This window comes from Harpegnathos saltator, unplaced genomic scaffold (genome assembly GCF_003227715.2).
Source record: "Harpegnathos saltator strain DR-91 unplaced genomic scaffold, Hsal_v8.6 scaffold38, whole genome shotgun sequence".
Classification (NCBI taxonomy): Eukaryota; Metazoa; Arthropoda; class Insecta; order Hymenoptera; family Formicidae; genus Harpegnathos; species Harpegnathos saltator.
The window spans coordinates 106728-130834 of NW_020230183.1; the positions used below are offsets into that span (position 1 = coordinate 106728).

The window sequence follows — 24107 nt, forward strand, 5'->3', positions numbered from 1 at the left end:
TCTTGATTATTTGGATTTACTTATACATTTACAAAATTTCTTTAATTCACAAAGTATTATTGTTCCCACAGTTCTCACATTTTATAAGCTCTAAAATACATAAAATTCTCAAAAATACTGATAAATATGTTTAAGTGTATCAAGAGATACGTACACGGGGGAAATTGAACATACTTTATTTGATAAATTGAATTATGTGGAATAATCGTTTTATCCATTATAATTAATTAGAAATTTACTCTATTACAAAACAACGAAACCAAAGCCCTGATTTTGCCGTTTAGCGATGTTGAATAATGACAACAAGTAGTTACGGGTGTCCGAACAAACGTAAAACGTAAGTGTATGTTCTGCATAAGGAGATGCTCTTTCGAAAGTGTCAGATTGTATGTCACTATTAGTTGACATGCTGGCCAAACCAGTACTACTTGTCCGAACATACTCTGCAACTCGTGCTCTCATTTCTTGGTCCATCTAAAAAAAAGGAATAGTTTTTTTCCACGCTAGATTTGCGTAATTTATATTTAGCTAATATTAAGTTTATGAATTTGTTCGCGTTCTACCTCGTATTCAGCTGGTGATAACGATCTATTGGATTGCGTCGCAGCTGGTGGACAATACAAGCACAACATCGTTGACTCCGTGATATGATCGATGCTCGTCAGTTCCTTCAATGAAAATATTCTTTCCACGCTATCTTCCGCCATATTAACAAGTAGTAAAGCTTGTCGCGTAAAAACGAGTGTTACTGCGCGATTGCTGCCTTGATGAATTACGTGATCTGCGCTAGTCACATGAAGAATACTATCGTGACTGTGTTCAAGAAGAGATGATAAGCGCCATGTGTACCGCACGGATGTACTATTATTGCCGGAGGTGTATTGTACTATTGGTCTTTGACGTGGCTGTAAAAAGATCAGATTATAATAATAGATGGAAAATTATAATAAATTTATGCAAGAATATTTGAAAACCATTTAAGTTGCTATACTAAATCACTTTACCGTCGGCAACGAGTTCCATCCAGCACCTTGTAAGAGTCCTTGACCTGTGAGAGCGACTAGTTCTGCAGCTCCGCTCAGTGGTTTCGTCACGACGCCGACCAGACCAAGGCCGACTCCGGTTACTAGACTCTTAGTCGTCGCTTCACCTGACCATACTTGCTGTAGAGGATGATGTGCTAAGCCAGCAACAGCCGCTAATCGATAATGAGCAATTTATTAGTTTACATATAGCACAGATATTATTTTTGTGAGGGAAGAATGATTGTATAACGCATACGCGCGCGCGCGCACATATACATACATACATACATACATACATACATACATACATACATACATACATACATACATACATACACACACACACATACCAAGTAAATTCATTCCAAGACTAGTCAAGCCTTGATAAAATCCCTGTGCCATGCCTTGAGGACGCATTCTGCGTGACTCCTCTTGTCGTTGTAGATGCTCCTCATCCAACGTTAAGCGATCCAAATTTCGTGCGACACTGGACGCCAGTTTTGTTACGGAATTTACCGTGCCTACATATGAATCCAGACGTTTAATCATGTACGTTTTAATATTCGAAATAAATGAAAGGTTCATTGTAGATTGTCATACCTGCTGTCACATGTTTCATCAAACTGGCTGAACCATGTGTGATACCAACGATAAAGCCCCATGGACCTTGTAACAGTCCTTGGAATGGAAACGATACAAAGTCTCTAAGGCCAGACCCAAGAGCTTGCGCCAAACCTCCTGGTGACCCAAGTATCTCCAACGATCCAACTACCCAGCCTATATATATATCCGCATTGATTGTTATCTCGTTATTTTATTCGTCATTATTAAGACTCTAATCTATGATTATGGAACAGGAATCCGAGAATTTGTTTCTTGCAATATATTCGCACAATTTGACACAATTCAAATTAATTAAATAATTATAATTATTGACCATTAATTAACACATTATTTTATTTAATTAACCATTAATTAATCACAATTTTAATAATTTAATATTGGCTGCAAAATTGGCTGAGTAAATTTAGATAAGCTTAATAAAATTTTAAATATAAATGTATAATCGACCTGCTCCAAATATAGCTCCAGATAAATAATGCATCGTAAGTGCATTGCCAAGTCTATAAGGGGTAGTGAGTAAATTTTTCCTCTCGAAGGTACCGAAGTACAACGGAGAATGATCCAAGGCGACGTATAGTCGCACTGACGTGTGAACACTTAATAAGATGGACAACGGTTCTATTACGAAGTTTTGCAATCGCAATGGTCTGCTTAAAATTTTTGAATCGATCATAATATAGTCCGGTATGAACGCCGCATTCGACATAGCTATTGTTTGCATTCTCTTAGAGTCCTCTCTCAGTATCAAACGCGGTGGTATCATTGATGTTGTATAATTTAACAATTGTGTTATGTACGTATCTTCGATATATGCGCTAATAGGCGCGATTTTCATGCGGTATTCCTTGGATGCTGTAAGAGATATATATATTATCATCATAGCTCACATGTATGCACACACTTTGCACGCATGTACATATGCACATATCACAAGTGTAAAGATATATATCCCATAATACGTATAAAATACTTACTTATCATGTTTCCGTGTACCTCCCAGACATGCTCGATAGTTATCAAAGAATTTCGTTTAATCTGTTCCATATTCGTCATTAGACAATTGTTACTGTATATCATCTCCCTGTTCGGCAATGGGCTTTGACTTATTAATACTACAGGAAAATCGAAGCCACCTTGATCAAATAGTTGATTGTCCAACTGTAAGTCGCCTATGTAACAACACAGATTAATAAACTTGGCCCTCGAGTTCACGGCAACGACTAGGTCAGTCATAGACAAACTCGCGACTTCGATTCTTTGCGCATTTTCATTGACATCATGAAGAATAACGATAGTACAAGCACGCAGATAGACCGTAACAGAGCCTTCTCTGGGATTAATTAGATTGGTACCATTAAACGACCTCATTTGATTGTTTTCGGTAACAGCTTTCTCATCTATTATTTTCGAGATTAGTTGCTTCGAAGTCGACAATGAAGCAAAAGCAGATTCGACAGGCGAGACGTCTTCATGCGCCGAAAAAAAGCTCGTTATCGACGTCGAGCTGCTCAAGCTTTGTATATATGGAAAAGTTTTGTCTTCTGCTTTCTTCAACAAAGGACCGCCAGGTGTCGCTTCATCACAGTCTTTCGCTATATTCTTTTTGCATAGTAACCTGCTTCTGATGTCCTGAGCAGATACCTCTACTTGGGAAATAGGCACGATACTGATATGAATCGTGTAGCAACGATTCTGCATTATAAGCTTTACATCGCCATATGATGGCAATCGCAGATACTGATCTATTGGTATGGACGACAACGTGGACAGATTTATACCTCTGGACCACTTCAAGTTCATTTTGGTAGTTGGCTGATCGTATGGCGGCTCTACTGTGCAAAACAGCAATATGTTCGATGCGTTAAAGACAGTGGTATCAGGCAGTCGATTACTAACGCAGGGAAGCGAGTAATAAGATGATGCTTCACTATCGACTTCACATATCCACGCGAAGTGAGCACTGTCCGGAAGAATTTTATTGTTACTCTCGTCGGCTTGGCCTAGCAAAATTTTGAAGCAGCATGCGTTTTCAATCAACAGTTGAGGATGATCATCGATGTGTACCACGATAAACGTAGTGCCTTTATCCTCTTGCGTCGTTACAATCACTGGCACGGAAGCATTGCCGTTCGGGATTGTGACGGACCTGCGGCTCATAGCTTGATCCATTCTGATCGGGCAAGACCATCTATGACCGAGGCTCAAGGATACATATAATACGAGCGGCTCGACGTTACTCTTTGTGTATAATGTGTACCATTGCACGATCGGGATACCTTGCTTCTGATCTTCCGATGGTAAAATGTTCAGGCTATAAGGAGTGAGGTCATAGGGCAGCTGCAAATCGCTCGCTTCCTCGTATACTGCGAGTGTCGCCACACACAGTTCCTGGGTCGTTAGATTAGCGATTACATGGCTGTTCATAACGCGTATCAGACGCATGTCTTCGTACATGGAAGAGCTAATGCTCAAGAGAGACACACTTGTACCACAATCGACGGTTGTCTTGATGTTACCCTCGACCGGTATAAGACCACCAATTCGAGGCATATAGAAGCTTTGACTCCAGTCGGGTCGTGTCAACTGCAACGCTTGGGACGTGTAGTACGTGTCTCCGATTCCGACACCCAAATAAAATGTGCCCTCCAATTTAGGCGGTGTGACTATGCCGTAATGTGGAATCTGACAGAGCTCTGTGTCCTCCGATACTAACGAAATGTGGCAACCCAGTGAGTTCATCACGAAGCACCAAGGTTGCAACTCTAGCAACAATGTGCTAGACACCAGTCCCGCATCTTGGTACTTTACTTGCACATGTGTCTGTGGCTGCTCTGCAGATATCCATTTCTCTGTGTCATCCCTTTGGAACGGCCACTGCAGCTCATCCTTCTGGTCTTTAAGTTCTTGCAGAATCTTATCGATATCTTCAACCTCAGGTCTTCGAAAGAACTTCCGTTGGTCCACGGAACTGTACGAAAGAGGTACGTAAGGATTCGATGCGGAAACACCGGACTCTAATTGGAATGTCAGCTGATGGAAATGTTCGAATGTGCCAGGGCAGTACAACTGTTGACACTCGCCGCGACCACTCACCATTGTGCTTGACGACATTTTCAAAGAAGGTGTTTCAATCTGCACTTTAACCGGTACTGGCAAATGCGATCTAATCATATAGAGGGGGCTCAGCACAGCGAGAATCTTCGGCTTATCTTGTATTATCTGTGTCACTATTCGTACCCAGATACTTAGAAACTGACCGCGCTCTTGGAGTGGCACCTTCACAAGCCAAGGTTGGCCCCATTTGATGTTGGGTTGCAAAGGAATATCCCCGCTCCAAGATAAATGCGTCAAATTCGTGAAACGTAACCGCATAGCCATCTTTCTGTTATTCTCGAGCATAATAGACGTTGGGGAAGTCTTGCCTGGTATAAGATATACTTCCTTGGAGACTGTCACTTTGGAGCCAATTTCCGCTTCGTACTTGACCAACTTCATCTCGAAATTGTCAATCAACTGATTGGAGATCATGAATTGCCCCGAGAACGTTACGAATTTTTGTGTGGCGGAAAGTGACGTAACATTCACGAAAATTGCTGTGCTAATTGTCGAATTGTTAAATTCCACCACTTGGACTCCATCCTTATTAACGGAAAAAGGCCGACTCCATATCCAGGCATTCTCCTCGATTGATATCCGTATCATCTGATTGCTGATCTGCCGCCATGAATAAAAATTACACTGCTTACTCTCGAGTAGTATGCTGTCTCCTGTGCCGCTCTGTCCAAAACGAATCGGTATATTGCTATCATTAGCAATTACATAACGCGTCAAGACGATTATATCTCTCTTCTCCTCATCAAAGGATGCCAGCCATAGGTGACTAGAGACCGCGAAAGTATGAGTAATCGCCGGGCCCAATTTCAGCGTAAACGGATTGCACGTAAAAGATGCATCCACTTTGTCTGACAAGCACAACTGAAATCTTCCCTCTAGAGAGTCCAACACTTCTTGCATGGACAAATGACTATAATCCAACACATGTACGCTCAGAGTACCGCTGACATCGAACAGCATAGAATCGTCTATCCATTTGTTAAGTATCAAAACGGCCCCTTTCTGTTCCACAGACATGAAGCATTGTATTTCGGGAATTTTCCCATTTAACATATACCTGTCCAACGGCGGCGGCAAACTGTTATATATAGTGGTATCGATATGATTGTATAGAGACACGCGAAGCATGCCAATGTTCAAGGCAATTTGTACGTTTGGTACTATCAAGGAATTGAAGTAAGAATCAATACGCAAGCAGGCCGCAAGGGCGCGAGCAGATACGATGCTTTTCTTCGACGTAGATTTACTATTGGACAAAATAACCACACGCCATACGCAAGCGACTGCTCGTGCTGGTGCTTTCTCCGGTAAATCTAACCGGTAAGAATCTGTCTCCGACAAGTAGAAATCAGCGTAACGCTGATATGATATATGACTGTCACTCCAGTATTCAACAACGCAAGAAATCTTGTCAATATAATTGCCTTCGGCATTTGCAGTCTATAAAAACAATACAAAATAAATTAAGAAATGTAAAAATACAACGTAATCCGGAAATGAAAAAAAATTATATATTTTTATAAATAATAAGTATGACTTACTTCAAACGGCACAGGAGATATGTGTATTCTCGTTAACGTTCGCGGTTGTGGATATCTCCAAGCCATCGCTTGCAGAGGATGGGTAAAAAACACCACCTGTAAAGGAAGATAAATTATAGATTTACTTCCTGCTTTAAATTTTATCTTTTTTTAGATAATCATCAACCAACTTGATATGGGAAAGGTAATTCATCCGCAGTGCCGTCGACAAACTGGAATGCACCAGCTTTGAGATCATCTTTATAATGTTGTTCAGTCGACAATACAATTTGTTTCTCATTCTTATTTTTATTTTCAGGAAATGAAGCAAATTCACGTAAAAACAATTGGCAATCTTGCATAACCATTTTTATAATTTTTATTTGATCTGGTCCGAAGTCAAGGTATAAGTTTTCACTATCAGCCTGTATTTGTATTTGCGGAATGATTTCAGTATTATATGAAGATTCCCAAAGTAAGCAAGTCGTTACGTTGCAACACCACGGATTCAACAGCACTTTCATGTTGCCATTAAAAATCGCCGATATAATAAAAGAATCTACAGAGAGATTCGAGTATATCCTATCCGGTCTTGAGAGTGTCGAGATACTTCCGTTCAACGACGCCAAACTGCCAATAATTTCCGCTCCAGAGTCAGTCTTTAAGGATAGCACAATCTGTTTTGTACTTAAATGTAAATCAGGTACATTAAATTTCCTCGACTTCGTCGGTATCGTCACATTTGGAGAATCCATGTACACAGTCTCTTTTCTATATGCAGGCACTTGCATAATATAATTACCAATAAAACATGATAGTACCTGATGAAACATGAAATTGAAATTAAATTAAATTACTGGAAAATATATACATGTTAAAAATATACATAGACATATTACATATCTGTCTCATATATGAAATATACCTTGTTTTGTATATTGTAAAGTTGACTAAGACGAGACAAAGAAAGGTGTACTTTAGTCGGCCGCCCCATTTCAATGAAAAATTGTTGATTTTTGCCTAAAATCGTTTCAGATTTTATTGTCGCGAAAGAAGGTGGGATACCTGTATCTGGATGTGGATCACCATGCTTCGTTTCTATCATGTAAACTTTGAAATTTTGTTCAGTCGGTACCGTATTCAGATTTTGTGTGTCACCAAGCATTATCGTTATATCGAAACAAGATACCTACAAATCACAGAATGTTATTAACTAAAATGAGGAATATATATTTAAGCAGTTAAATATTAAGCAGTTATAGTTATAGTTATATATTAAGCAGTTAAATAATAAATAAGATGTAATTAATTCTTTGCAGATAAATATATATAATGTATACCTGTATTTTTTTAGATAAATATTGTTGAGAAAAGTAAATATTTGGCTGATTGATCATTAGATAAAGTAACGGCTGTTTCATATTATCGTTATCATTTTCGTTATCAATTTTTTGTATATCCTATAAGAATATTAATATTCAAACAGTAATTAAAATATAAGTAAACTTAATAAATATATGTTCCTGCTTACTACATCATCCTCTAAATCAGATAATATATTCTGAACTTCATAAAGAATAAATGTTATTTTCCCACAATTCACTAAAAATTCAAAAGGTAGAAACATCATAGTTTCAGCACCTGTAGATTTTCCCTAATACAAAAAATTATTAGTTTTAAAATAAATCACGTAAAATCTCACGTTTTATGCACTATATTTTATGCAAACATATAACTTACAATTATCGTCGAATGCATACTGGACATTTCAAAGTCGACGCCACTATCTTTTGCGAAATCAGGATCTGAATCATTTGATGTTTGTTTCGACCAACCAATAGATTTTGTATTTTGAAATCCCGAAGAAAATCTTTGAGCTTGATTATTAGAAATATTTCCACCTTCCATATTCTCGAAACTTCCGCATAATAAAGTTTTAAATTCATTATTAAGCATTGACATCAATTTGATTTGATCTAAATTTATTGTCAATTCTATGTCTGTGATGCAATTCACTTCTATGGCACTTCCACATACTATAGTGCTTTTAAACATCACAACTGGCGCAATAATCAAGCAGAGATCAAATCTGGAGTTAAATTAGAATAAAAATATAAATATATCGCACATTGCAACTTCTGTATGTTAACTACATACTTTGTTAACACAGGAGATGTAGAAAAATACGGATCCAAACTGCTACCATTTCCCAGTTTATTCCATTCCAATGCAGGATTCTCATTCATTGTATACAAATATGATTGAGACATTCTCTGAAAATATTAAAATAATAAATATTACTAATAGCATACAACTGTTAAATCCATATTATTAAATCCAAATTATTATTATAAATTTGATTTTTATAAGTTTTGGGTTAAATATGAAATATTTAAATTGTGAATATGAAAAGCATCTCCTAAATTTGCAGAGAATAATATATTTCTGTGAAATAACAAACCTTATTTATACTTAGTTGATAATTCTTCCATGTGGTAGTGTACACACATATCCCTTTAATGTTAATTTGATATTGACGATCTTCTACAGCTGAACCTGGAACATTCAATATATTGGCTTGAGCAGCCAGCTGATATATATCAGTTCGTAATGGAGTTCTGCAGATTGGATTTTCCGCATCGGGTGTGATACGAATTCCGTCCAACTGTAATATCAAATAAGATAACTACAAATTATTTAAATACATTGATACATTATTCGAAAACAACGCTTCGCAACCTGGAGCATTAGTAAGTCGTGTTGTAATTTGTTTATGTCCATTGAGGCTGGCATCATGAGTCGAAAGCCTTTGAACTCCAAATGTATCAATGGTAATGATGCATTACTCAGATTAGTTATATCAATTAATGGCATTGCCATATTTTCACTATGAGTTATTTCTGCACTTTTCTCAACAGATGAACTTAGGCATGTAAAAGGTTTTACCAATTGAGTGAATTGGCTAATTACACTAAATGGTAAGATTATGTCGATCATCTGCATTTTAATCAGTATTTCGGAGATGCAACTGTTTGTAGACAATGTAGAGTCAATCAGCAGTTCTTTCTAAGTGCAAATATAAGAATCAGAGTCACAATCAATTGCATTTTTCACGATAATTTAATTAAAATAAAATTAAATTAAAAAATGTTCTACCTTTTGAAACTTGTGACGTCTATGAGTGCCCCAACGTGTGTATACATTTCCAGACTTCGCACGGGTAAGTGTAAAACTCATGAAACCAGAATCATCAACTTTCTCCAAGTTATCTTCTCTCCCACAAAGTATTAATCCGGCATATTCACCGATATCCCAATGCAAAGAATATGGGCCTCTATTAAATTATAATATAGGCATTATACAGGGTCTGCCAAAAGTTCCAGAACGGCTAATTATTTCAAAAAATAATGATTGTTTAAAACAATATTTGAAACAAAAGTTATAGGGCTTAAAAAAAGCTACCAGATATTAATAATTGTTTGACCTTGGAATGACCTTGAGAAACATTATCGAAATCGACATAAAAATCTTAAAAAGAAACTCCAATTTTTATTACACCATCTTCTTCCACCAATTAATTTGAACAACTTTTGTCTAAAACATTTTTTTATTTGCCAAATATTTTTTGAGATATTTAAGGATAACTTGGTAACTTTTTTAATAATTAACTTACGATATTTCGCTAACTGTTTGTCAGGATAAAAAAATGGTACTAGACTTTTCTATTCTATTTGATCTCAAGAATATATTGGTACAATATCTCTGCTCTATTTTTTGTTAATTTATCGATCTTTCGAAATTTCAAAATCATCAAATTAACAAAAGTCAGGACGCTATTGTAACAATATATTCTTGAGACTAAATAAAGCAAGAAAGTCTAATACCACTTTTTTTTCCGACAAATAGTTAGCAAAATATTGTAAGTTAAATATTGAAAAAGTTACCAAGTTATCCTTAAATATCTAAAAAAATATTAGGCAAATAAAAAAATGTTTCAGACAAAAGTTGTTCAAATTAATTGGTGGAAAAAGACGATGTAATAAAAAATTTAAGTTTCCATTTAAAATTTTTATCGATCTTGATAACGTTTCTCAAGATCATTCCAAGGTCGAACAATTATCAATATCTGATAGCTTTTTTTAAATCCTACAACTTTTGTTTCAAACATTGTTTTAAACAATCATTATTTTTTGAAATAATTAGCCGTTCCGGAACTTTTGGCAAACCCTGTATGTTTAAAGTTAATAATATATAAGTACAAATATATTATGGAAGTTAATTTACCTAATATAATGGAATATTGTCGCAGTTGTTATTTTACTTTTTAGTTGCATATAAACAGATTGCAAATCCAAAGATGTTATAATATCTTCTAATTCCAACATTAATTTTAAAGATGTATCTGCTTGCCCCATGATATATAATTTGACTGTTACTTTCGTTATAGTCCATTGAATCCACGCTGTTAAAATCAAACTATCTTTCTCTGTAAAAATAATATATACGTATTAGAAGCAAATGCAAAAGATAAATGTATTCAATTTACCATATCCTAGATCATCTTTTGTTGTAGATATGGTTGAGTTGGTAGTTGTGTCTTCTGGATAGATTATTTGGGTCGGAGTGGACGGAGTTTGTGGTATAACAGGAAGGACAACTTGCGTTTCGTTGCTTATTTGTGGTACAATCATTTTGTTCTCCCAAGAGTCGTACAGAGGTCGCAAAATTTTCATAATATTTAACGCTATATTATTCATAAAAATAACCTAAAGAACGTAAAGATATTTAAAAATTTATATTTTTACAATATATTCGCGCATGGTACCAATATTATTTAAATAAATATAAATCTATGATTGATACCTGTTCTTCTGAGACTGAAATAATGATGGGAGAATTATCAATATGTACACAAACACTTAAGGCAGTGAGTATGTTGGATTGAGTTGCAGCTGTTTTGGTGGTAAGAGCTACTGTAGCATTTAATGTAACTTTCCTTATAAAGTGTTTTTGCGTCTGTTGTTGTAATGTGTAACAATGAAAGTCAATAAGACTCAATGTCCAAGGAAAACTTTGCACTCCTAAAATAATCAAAATAATAATAATAAATATATCTATTATATTATAATTTTTTATTATTTATGAACAGACTTACGATAGGTCCATATAGATTCTGGCAATTTAACAGGGAGGTTCCGTAAATGCGGATTAAGCAAGTCAGCATTCAGATTGGAGGAGTGTATGAGAAGACTTGGTAATTTTACGATCATTATTTGCAGATCTTGATTTTCTATTAAGGCTCTGTTTTTAGCTTGTTCTATGCCTTATAACAATAATTGTTAGTTATTTTTAAGATATAACCATATGAAAATTCATTAAAAAAGAAATTAGTAGTAAGGACAAATTTAAAAATGATTTTAATGCGATTTTCATATTTTCTTCTTCATTTTGCATATTATTAAGATATTTACCATCAGCATCAATACCACTCATCGTATTGGATGATATGTATATCACAATATGTCCAATATATCCACTTAGCACAAGACTGTACCACCATGGATAAAGCTCTGCCAATCTGAGTAATATTCCGGATTTCTGAAAGTTTTATCACAGATCATGTCTCTTTAACTTTAATGCTATATAAGATCACTATTATGTAAAAAATATTAAAATGTTATCTTCTTATAGCAATAAAAATAAATTATGATCACTAACATTAATAAATGTACATTGGGGTGCATTATATCGTGCAGCATCAGGGGAAATGCTTCTTCGGCGGTCTCTAGAGAAGGAAGTGCGGAGAAAGTGGGCAGTAAGTGGGGACTATCAGAGAAGAAATATTTCCCCTGACGCAGCACGATATGATGCACCCCAGTATATACATATTAAATGCATATAGATTTTGATACCTCTTCTTTTTCCATTTTTGATTCGCTTTTCTTTTGCATCTCATCGTTTCGCAGTGTTTTTGATTTTTCCGTTACGACTGACTGTTTCTTCTCTTTATCTGATGAACTATGTACACTTTCGTGTAAACTTGGAAATGTTTTCTTCCGTGTACCCGTATCAGATGTACCTTCAATAATCATCTGTTGACTATCCGAACGTAGTACATACGTGTTTTCGAATTTATGATAAGTAGGATAATATTCTACCCATTTAAAAAAAAGTGGATCTAATGAAGCTCTGATCTCTGCAATTTTGAATGAAATAAGTGGTGGATGTGTCAGTAGCTCTATATTTTTAGGAAATTGGACCACTATAGATAAAAGTGGTATACTTTCTGAATCACTAAAAACAAAAAAGGATTCAATTAGTTACATCTTAAACATTTTGCACACATTATTAAGATATACACATACACAAACCTTTCTTTATAATTTTCTGGACCTGAAAGAATAAAAGCTTGCTGAAAATCATTGAAAGCAAATATTTTTATAGAATCTATATTCACTTTGTTCGATATTGTGATTGAAGATGACACATTCTTGCAATTTATATTCTCTAGATATAACTCTAGATACACTGGACCTGTAATGTATCAACAAATCTTTAATTTGTATTGTAATATTTATAATAAATACTTATATTATAAAATCTAACATGAAAAAATTAAATACATAACATAATTAAATTGTTCGGCTTAAAAAGATGCAACATTTATACATACACTTTTCCTGACAGGCGTCATTAAAAAGAGTAGTACACATAAGCGGATTTGTTGTATCCGCAGGGTTAAAAATAGAAGCCACTATAAAAATTGCAGCCATTAACTTTGATTTGGTTCCTGTGACTGTGATGCTATCTGATTGAAATGAGTACGACTTTTGAATCATGTCTATATTTCGCCAATATTGAGGATATAACAATATCTTAGAAGAAGCTATCATTGAATAAGGCATTATTATTGAAGTATTGCAAATTTTCGCTAAATGGAGTTGGCTTTTTACTCCAATCACCTGTAATAGAAGTTAGATCAAATTTTACCGAGATTAATCTCAATAAGATTGGAGGCGTTTACAATAATATCGCATATAAAATTTTGCTTACCTGTATATCAGTAATCGCATGGCACTGAGTAAACATTTCTGGTGACAATTCTGTTAATTTTGATGCACAAGCCACGAGTCTAAATGGATACATAGGCTGAATTACAGTGGCAACTGCTTCATCACATTCAATGCTTATAAAAGGATCATCCGTAAAAGCAGGAGATGGCGGAATAACCTGAAAAATATATATATATATATTTCATAATTTAAAACAGCAAAATATAATATATTAAAAATATCTTACTTTAGTTTCAATAATTTTATGCTGACGTGATACTCCTGTAACATAATGATTTGCTAGTTGTAATTGTAATGACGCTTTTTTTAAAATTAACTTGATTTCTGTCGTTGCTACGTTTTCTTTGAGTGCTTCATACTCTTCTAATGTAACCGGAGGTAACTCATCAATAAGAGGATCTAAGATCATATTTAAACTTATTAGATTCAATCCACACATTTTATTTTTGTATTTAAAACTTTTATCTAATACAAAATTTGTAATTGAATCAAGATTACATCATACATATTTACCTGATTTCATTATAAGGTAGGGGTCATAATCGTAATTTGCTGCGGCTTTCTTAATGGTATCGACACGATGGAAAATTCCTGAACATAATCTAATTGTTAAGTCGTTGCCAAGATATCTTACCATTCTACGCTCTTGAAAATTGCTATAAAAAATAAACTGTTTATAAACATATTTTTTTCTCTTATATTTCATATATACAACGTTATCAAAATTTTCCAAACACCTGTATTCAAAGTTTGATCCAAGCTCAAGCAATCTTTCGGGAGTAACATCATCGGGCAATTCGACATAATATATATAATCCATGACAAACGCTGGACATCTATCTAATAATTTTTCATCTAAAAGACAAATATTTTATTACTTTTTATAAAATATTACACATATTTTCAACATTATTTATAATAATTATTATTATTGCATCGTGATTGTTGCTATACCCGAAAATGTCACTAAGTGATGATCTATTCCTTGTATATAATCTCTCCTTTTTCCTTTATTTTCTACAGCTTCTTTATCAAACAATGAATCTTTCAGATAGTCAATATTTAACTTCCCAGCTATTACGTAAAGAGGTGGCTATAATAATAATAATTTACATCTCAAATATTTTTTTCAATTTCACATCCGGCAATAATAACTAATTACTTTACCTGCGCACCATCAATAACTTCTAAATATCCACAACTGCACGTTTCTCGCGGATAAAGTCGTATACATGCCACTCCAACTTGGAAAGTTGTCATTGCAATTCCTTGTATTAAAGTATTTATCACAACCCCATTTAACTGAAGTGATAACAATGATTTGTACCTAAATTTCCGAGATTTATAAAACAATTGCTCTTTGACACTTTCAACAGTCTGCAGAAATCCGTAAAATATAATTATACATTTCCAAATTACTTATAGTGTTAAAATAATGCTTGCTGAATATGTTATGTTATACCTTAAATGTTAAAGTAGCATCATCTATGTAAACGCCTAGATGTATGGTATGGCCGGAATAAGCCATTTGTTGTTCAGTAGACCAATCATTATCCCAATCAACAGGCAAAACAGACGACACCATGTCCCATGCCCATCCACTCCACCCAACATCTGTAGAAATTCCTGCTACCTGATTTGTGTCATCTGAAATATATTAATATTACATATTATCGAAATTAAACTATTCAAGTAAATATTAAAATGATATTGAACCTTGCACAACATCCTCCCTTTCATCTACAGTAATAGATGATTTCTCTTTGCTTGGTGGAAACTGTTTTGTTTGCAATGCGATTGCTAGGGCTGCCAGCCTGAGGAGCATTGGTACTTGCTGCTCGGTTACACTAAATTCCATTTTTTCACAATGAAGATCAAGTCTCGTAATGGATGCCCTCTTTGAGATATTATTGTGATATTTTATAATCATGCGAATTGTCATTGAACATCGATATAAAACAGGATCCTATATCAGTTAATATCTAAATTAGCTTCCTTTTAAATAAAAGTTTTGTTGTATTTATTTATTTTTTTGTTTTCAAGATCTTTACAATATTTAAATTTATGAAAGAACCATTTGATACCTGATATATTTCTATCTTGCCTGATGTATCCAATTTATCTAAACACAATGTTAAGTCCTGGATAGCTATAACTTTTCTAAGCATCACTTCATGAGCGTTGACCTCTAAACATTAAATAATTATGTACACACACATATATATGTATATACAAGGTAGCCCACGTAAAGCGTTACAAGTCCATAACTTTAAAAATATTTATTAAATCAAAAAATTGTTCATAAGGAAGTTTCATGTATTCGAGAGGCCTCTGTAACTATATAAATGTCGTCCCCGTTTCCCCTTTAAGGGGGGACAAGGATAACTTCATAATTTTAAATGGAACCCCCTATAAAATGTTGCATATTTGGATTCTACAGGAAAAACAAGTAAATTTTATCTGAAACATTTGTTTGGAAAATGCTTCTATCAAAAGTTATAAGCATTTAAACCTTTAGCGATTTCATTCATGATTGAACTCCATTGATACAAAGTTGCGTTCGCGATACAACAAAAACAAAAAAGACCTTAGAATGCATACTTCATGTTAACCAAAAGAAACATAAATAAATACATTTATCGGGAAACGTAAATATAGATCACAGACAAATATAGACCATCAGACATTTAGTTAGTTTTGAGTTGGTTTTCATGTTATCGAAAATCATGGCTCGTTTTGACGTAGAAGTTAATATGTTGCTAATTCTGGTAGAATGTGAGAAAAATTATCGACATACAGCGTAACTATTTTTAAAATGTTACGGTATACAAAAATCGCATATGGCATTTCTTCGTTTAGAAAATCGTTTACATGTACATGATCAATTAAAAATAATTAAAAGACAAAAAGCAAAACCAATTGTTAATTATGATAACAATGTCAATATTCTCGCGGCAGTTGAAGTAAATCCACATGTCAGTCAACGCGAAATAGCAAACACGTTTGGAGTTGGACAGTCTTCAATATAGCGAATTCTGAAAGAACAAACATTTCATCCGTATCATTTGATTTTGACTCAAGAACTTTTGGAAGCTGATTATGAGCGTCGTGTAATATTTTGCGAATGGATGCGTGATGCCATGATAAATGATTCATTTTTGCAAAGTATTCTTTTTTCTGATGAAGCAACATTTACCAACATTAGACCTTAATAGACATAATATGCACTATTGGTCACGTGAGAATCCTCATTGGATGTGCAAGGTCCCTTTCCAACATCGTTCGTCATTAAATGTATGGTGTGGAATAATTGGCGATTTCGTAATTGGACCACCCTTTTTTGATGGTACTATTAATACTGATCCTATTGTAATCTATCAAGGAATCATCTTCCATTACTTTTGAAAGAATTACCATTTATAAATTAATGTGAGAAAAGGCATGTGGTTTCAAAAGATGGTGCGCACCTCCTCATTTTTCCAGAGCAACGCGTATTCTTTTAAACGAGATATTTGGTGACAGGTGGATAGGTCGAGGAGGTCCTATTCAATAGCCTCTTCGTTCACCTGTGATCTTACATCTTTGGACTATTTTTTATGGGGGTATATCAAAGAGAAAGTCACATCTCAGCCACTTACGACGAAAGAAGACTTAAAACGAAGAATAGCTTGTGCTAAGGTGACCCCAGAAATGTTGTTTAAAGTTAGACAAAGTTTTGTAAAAAGAATTAATAAGTGTTTAGATGTTAACAGTCAAGTGAATGGTCAACAGTCCGAACATTTAATAAAATAAAAAACTGAAAAACTATGAGTCTTAATTAATTTATCATTAATTTCAATGCACTCTACTTTAAAGTTTAAATGATTATAACTTTTAATAGAAGCATTTTCCAAACAAATGTTTCAAATAAAATTTACTTGTTTTTGCCCGTAGAATTCAAATATGCAACATTTTATAGGGAGTTCCATTTAAAATTATAAAGTTACCCCCGTTCCCCCTTAAAGGGGAAGCGGGGGCGACTTTACGTTTATGTAGTTAGAAAGGCCTCTCGAATACATGAAACTTCCTTATGAACAATTTTTTGATTTGATAAATATTTTTAAAGTTATGGACTTGTAACACTTTATGTGGACATCCTATATGTACATATACATATATGTGTGTGTATATATATACACATACATACATACATATATATAGGGTGTCTTAAAAATACTGGAACCTCTGGATAACTTGACAGGATCAAGTTTTCATGAAAAACTTTAAATACAGAAGTTGTAGAAAATCGAGTAACGGATTTACTGGTAACCTTGAATTTGATCTTGACCATGACCTTCAAAGTCATTTGGAGGTCAACTTGCGTTTTTTAAATGGAAACCCTTATTTTTTATTATACTATTTTTTTCTACCAATTAATTTGAACAACTTTTGTCTAAAACATTTTTTATTTCCCTAATATTTTTTGAGATATTTAAGGATAACTTGGTAACTTTTTCAATATTTAACTTACGATATCTCGTTAACTATTTGTCGGAAGAAAAAGTGATACTAGATTTTCTTGCTTTATTTAGTCTCAAAAATATATTATTATAATAGTGCCCTGATTTTTGTTAATTTGATGATTTTGAAATTTCCAAAAGTTGATAAGTTAACAAATGTCAGGACGCTATTGTAACAATATATTCTTGAGACTAAATAAAGCAAGAAAATCTAGTACCACTTTTTCTTCTGACAAATAGTTAGCGAGATATCGTAAGTTAAATATTGAAAAAGTTATCAAGTTTTCCTCAAGTATCTAAAAAAATATTAGGTAAATAAAAAAATATTTTAGACAAAGGTGTTCAAATTAATTGGTAGAAAAAACAGTGTAATAAAGAATAAGTTCCCATTTAACACGCAAGTTGACCTCCAAATGACTTTGAAGGTCATGGCCAAGGTCAAATTCAATGTCGCCAGTAAGTCCGTTACTCGATTTTCTACAACTTCTGTATTTAAAGTTTTTCATGAAAACTTGATCCTACAAAGTTATCCGGAGGATCCAGTATTTTTAAGACACCGTGTATATACATACCTACATACATATATACACACATACATATACACACACATACATACGTACATACAAGATGAGGAAATAAGATGGAAACTCTTAAAAATTTCAAAAGATATAAGTTTTACAGAAAAGTATTTCAGACAAAAGTTATAAGACTCAAAACAATATATTTACTGATCTTATCAGTTTGACCTTGAATAACATTGCCAAGGATAGGTCAAGGTTAAATTATATTTTTTTAAACAGAAACCTCCATTTTTTATTGTATCATTTTTTTCTACCAATTAATTTGAACAACTTTTGTCTGAAACAATTTTTTATTTACCTAATATGTGTTGAGATATTTATGCAAAACTTGATGATTTTTTCAATATTTATCTTACGATATCTCGCTAACTATTTGTCAGAAGAAATACATACGTACATAAGTACATACGTACATACGTGCATACGTACATACGTGCATACATACATACATACATATACATACATATATAGTGTCCCATAACTCAGTACGAGAAATTTATCGAGACATAGAACAGATTAAGGCAAATGTGAAAGTTCTATATCGTTTTACGATATTTGCATAGATATCGAATTATTAATAACAGAATCTAACGAGTGAGCGTACGCCGAAATGAAGAAACGTCACAGTCGCTCGCGTGCTCATATATCAAATTTCTGTCATTAATAACTCAATAACTATTACGAATATCGCAAAATGATATGGGACTTTTATGTTTGTCTTAATCTGCTCTGTCTGCACAAATTTCTTGTACTGAGTTATGAGACACCCTGTATATACGAAGTTTCAGACCACCCGAGTCACCCGATTTTTTCATAAACGTGACATTTTAGAGAAAAATGTTTCAGACAAAAGTTGTAGAATTTTAAGTGACGCATCAGACTGTGATATTAGTATAATCTTGAATATCGTTTTCAAGATCACGTAAACGTCACCTTCAAATTTTTAAATGGAACCTCCCATTTTTCATTACATATTCTTGTAGCTTATTTCGAGAGCTTTGTAAAATACTATAATAACATATTTTTCCATTAGGTATTTTTCAAATTGAGGTCTAAAAGTTAGAATACCGTCGGCATTAGCATTACTCAAGGTGTACTGCGTGGAGGTTGCATGGTCGGATTTACACCTGTTGTGTGTGTGCGTGCGTGCATGTGTGTGTGTGTATGATGCTAGTGTGATTCGTAGAATATGCGACTCTATTTGTTCTTTATATGCTGATGAAATTCTTCGTGCAACAAATAATTAAAAGATAAGAGTACTTGCTTGCATTGAAGCAAACGGTGAACATTTGGAACCTAATCACATCAGCTATACACACACACAGCAGAGAAAGTTTGGAGTCGATAAATATTACTGGAGTGACGAACCGTGAGGTCCTTATCTCTGCTGACACACATACACGCACACGTACACGCACGTACACATACATACATGCACACACACACACACACGCACACACACACACACGCACGCATCCAACAAATGTAAATCCGACCATGCAACCTCCATGCGGTACACCTTGGATAATGCTAACGCTGGCGGTATTCTAACCTTCAAGCCTCATAATTCGAAAAGATCTAATGGAAAAATACTTTATTATAGTGTTTTGCAAAGCTCTCGAGATAAGCTACAATATGCAATGAAAAATGAAGAGTTTCATTTAAAAAATTGAAGGTGACCTTCAAAACGCTATTCAAAGTCATACTAATACCACTATCTGATGCGTCACTTAAAATCCTACAACTTTCGTCTGAAACATTTTTCTCTAAAATGTGACGTTTACGAAAAAATCGGGTGACCCAGGTGGTCTGAAACACCCCGTACGTACATACACTAATCACACATACACAGGAGCGCGCACTCACGCACACATGCATATGCATACATACATCATATTAATGCATCCTTAACATAATTTTGTTAATAAATAAAATTATTTGTTGCTCTACAATATAGGAATATTAAAGATGCCCACCCATAAATGCTGGTTCCCATTTGTTATCAACGGTTTGCATGCTTAAAAATCTGACATTTATGCTAAGCACAATATCCTCTTCCACATATTTCAAAATAAGATTGTTGCAGTGAATAGTGATGTTATTAATAACTTTTGTAATTATGTTTCTTATGTATCCAGATGGAGCTTCCTCACTGTTAGAAAAAAAATTAAAAATATTGTTTTAAACATATATTTGTTATTATACTAAGTAATAAGAAATTTTCATTTATATTTAATCATAAATATTACTTTTTCTGATACTTACTGTACCATCTCTTTTCTCCTTTGTAATGCTGCTGTACTAGTTTCTATAGTATTTTCAGCTTTCAACTTTAAAATACATTCTGTAAGAAAATATAAACCAATGTTTATCTGACATTTTAGTAACATTTCTTATAAATTAAACAAAAACATTATATTAGATCATTAAATATGAAATGTCCGATTTCCTTAAATACTAAGTTCGACAGTCGATATCTCTGACATTTAGTTCTTGATTTTTTTTGTTATGAGGGTACATCATCACTCTTTCAAACGTATGTTTTGTGATTATCTTTCAAATTGTCTTTGTTACAGCAATTTTTGTGTAACTATGGATAAACTAAAAATTCGTGTTATTTTCAAATATGAGTTCCGTCATGGAACCAATGCAGCATAGACAACTCGAAATATCAACAAAGTGTTTGGTAAAGATGTGGCTAATGAACGCACAGTACGTCGATGGTTTGAGAAGTTTCGTTTTGACAATTTTAATCTTGAAAATGAGCCATGTGGACGACCCGAGACCAAAGTAGATAATGATGAGTTGAAAGCTGTAGTAGAAGCAGATATATCTCAAACTACGCATGAATTAACAGCAAGGTTTAACGTTACTATTCCAACAATATTGGATCACTTGAAACAAATCGGCAAGGTAAAGAAGCTGGATAGATGGGTTCCGCATGAATTAAACGAGCATCAGAAGAGAAATCGTCTCGAAGCTTGCCTTTCTCTACTATCACGACATAAAGGCGAATCATTTTTACATTGTATTATTACGTGTGATGAAAAATGGATTCTTTTTGACAATCGCAAGCGTTCGGCACAATGGTTAGATATAAATGAAGTGCCGAAACACAGTCCAAAACCGAATATTCACAAAAGAAAACTAATGGTGTCTGTTTGGTGGTCCAGCGCTAGTATTGTCCACTACAGCTTCATGAAACCTAGTTAATCAATTACAGCGGATGTCTACTGTAATCAACTGGATGAAATGATGAGAATACTTGCAATTAAGCAGCCGAGATTGGTTAATCAAGACAGGCTAATCTTCTTGCAAGATAACGCTTAACTACATGTTGCACAAATAACATTACTCAAACTACAGCAGCTGGACTTGGAAACTCTCTGTCACCCACCATATTCACCAGACCTTGCCCCAACTGGCTACCACTTCTTCCAGGTTTTGGACTACTTGCAAGGAAAAATATTTAATTTTCAAGAAGCTGTGAAAAACGCCTTCCGCGATTTCATCGTCACTTGCTCTTCAGGCTTCTTCGCTGCTGACATGAATAAACTACTGTTAAGATGGCAGAACTGTGTCGATAGTTTAGGCGCATACTTTGATTAATTTTACTATTTCTGGTTTGATATAATAAATCAAACTTTTAATTCGAAATCAGACATTTCATATTTAATGACCTAATATTATTATTTACCTATAGTATTAATAGTAATAACTATTGGTTCAGAGGTAATTTTTACCCAAGGGACATGTATCAACAATTCATGTATATGACCACTAATAAAAACAAATGGGAGATTAAGTTGTTCCTCCAATACCTCTAATCTTAAGTCTAAATTTTGAAAAGATGCATCTCCACCCCATAATGATACCTGAAAGCAGTTTTTCATCTAAAATATTTTAAGGATGCTATAATATTTTAAAGATCTGAAATATTTTAAGAACATTAATAAATTACTTATATTTTTTAACAAAAATAATTAATGTTATAATTTGGAAAAACAGACACAAGAGAAAATGAGAGTAAATGAGAGAAAGAGAAAGAGAGAGAGGAGGGAGACACAGGCAAAGAAAGAGAAGGGGGCAGACACACACGCACACACACGCGCGCACACACACACACACAACACACACACACACACACACAGAGAGAGAGAGAGAGAGAAAGAGAGAGAGAGAGAGGGAGAGAGAGAGAGAGAGAAATACAAATATCTAAAATATTTATATCATATGTTTCTCGATGTCTTAGATTATCTATAATGTAGGATTAAAAAAAATAGAAACATGAATTATATAAAGTCAATTGAATTATATACTTACTTGTGACTGTTCCGGTTTAAAATTTTTTACATATTTCTCTACATAACTGAGAATCACTGGTGTTATATAGGATTCCAATTTAAACATTATGTTTGATAAGATAAAATATTTAGCATACTCTTATAGAACTTAATTGAAAATATAAGTTGTTTTATCAGGAACTTATCTCTTCTCTTTTCATCATAATAAATATGTTATATAATTTATATCATTTTTTATGTTTAATGAAATAGCATATAATTATTTGGAATGAATCTTATATTTTGATGCATACATCTAAGCTACCTAAAAATTGGAGAATAAACTTTATGAGTTAAACACAACACAATACATAATACATATACACATATATGTAGTCAGATCATCTTGTATAAGATTATATAATAAAAATTATATGAGATCACTCACATACATACACACACACACACAGACATATATAATTGAATCAGATATATATAAACATTATTTATACAATATAAAAATATATAGTGCAATAACATAGTAATATATTAAAAATATATTTAAAAAATATTTTGTGAAAATAAAATAAAAATAAAAATGAAATATCTTTAATTATACAATATTATCTTTAATTATACAATAAAGCAAAATAGAGTGAGAAAAGGTAAATATATATTTAATATAAACTATTAAAAACATCTTAAATAAAAATTTATTTTCTAATTATATATAGCATATTTTAAATAAACAAAAATTAATTTGTAAAAATAAAATTCTTATTTTTTTGTTTCTCTTATCACATTTTTTTACTGATAATTTTATTATTTAATTATACAATACCTGAAAAAAAATAAATAAAATAAATAAAATTATAAATTTCTTTTCCCTTAAAAAATTATTTGCGTTCGTTTTCCTCCAACGAATGGCGTGCATTTCATTATAGTGCAACTCAAATAAAAAAATTTCATCCCAATATAATTTATTGTTAATTATATTAAAGTATTTAATATAATATAAATAGTATGAATAGTATGAATAATAAATAGTATGAATTACAACTGATGGTACTTATCGGATAACAACCATGCAAGTTTCCTAAGGAAACAAGACAATACCATTACGAGTTTTTCTCGTCAAGAACAAAACAAATATAGCAGTAATATTACTTACATTCGACGTGCATATAGCTTTCAATTTGAAGAGCTTTCTACGCTGTAGCTCTTTTGCAATTTCGTACTTCTATTAACCTCGTTATCTCCAACTGCTAACGTAACAAATACATAACGCATGTGCGATAGAAACCGAACAAGGTTATGGTTACGGCTATTATACTTGAAGAAACGTTTAGCAGCTTCCACATATAGAATTGAAATTACCTGCAAATATC

General features: G+C 33.4%; 1 protein-coding gene across 1 annotated transcript; it reads right to left on the reverse strand.

Moving 5' to 3' along the window:
• On the reverse strand, window positions 1-22846 carry Vps13B (vacuolar protein sorting 13B). Its single transcript, XM_011141924.3, has 38 exons — window positions 22760-22846; window positions 22134-22311; window positions 20702-20780; window positions 20413-20588; window positions 15441-15544; window positions 15073-15322; window positions 14819-15003; window positions 14524-14733; window positions 14311-14449; window positions 14094-14211; window positions 13870-14012; window positions 13583-13755; window positions 13337-13513; window positions 12957-13245; window positions 12655-12817; window positions 12196-12577; window positions 11755-11881; window positions 11439-11606; window positions 11147-11364; window positions 10830-11049; window positions 10568-10769; window positions 9440-9617; window positions 9023-9349; window positions 8745-8948; window positions 8441-8556; window positions 8024-8372; window positions 7815-7937; window positions 7624-7743; window positions 7209-7472; window positions 6475-7104; window positions 6305-6400; window positions 2624-6203; window positions 2097-2501; window positions 1626-1802; window positions 1376-1546; window positions 1005-1198; window positions 564-905; window positions 1-474 (listed from the first exon to the last, which is right to left on the reverse strand). Exons 1-38 carry the CDS (start codon window positions 22844-22846, stop codon window positions 244-246), a joined length of 11295 nt encoding a protein of 3764 aa, XP_011140226.1. The 3' UTR covers window positions 1-243.
• Window positions 22847-24107: the final 1261 nt, after the last annotated feature.

Bases quoted from the DNA above. Each gene is read 5' to 3' on its own strand.
- Vps13B (XM_011141924.3), bottom strand. From the start codon at position 22,846: ATGTTTAAATTGGAATCCTATATAACACCAGTGATTCTCAGTTATGTA. The intron at 13,514-13,582 runs GTAAGATATTTT...TATATTTTTCAG, and splicing joins ATAAAATTATTGAAACTAAA to GTTATTCCGCCATCTCCTGC. The intron at 1,803-2,096 runs GTCGATTATACA...ATATATATATAG, and splicing joins TGGAGCTATATTTGGAGCAG to GCTGGGTAGTTGGATCGTTG.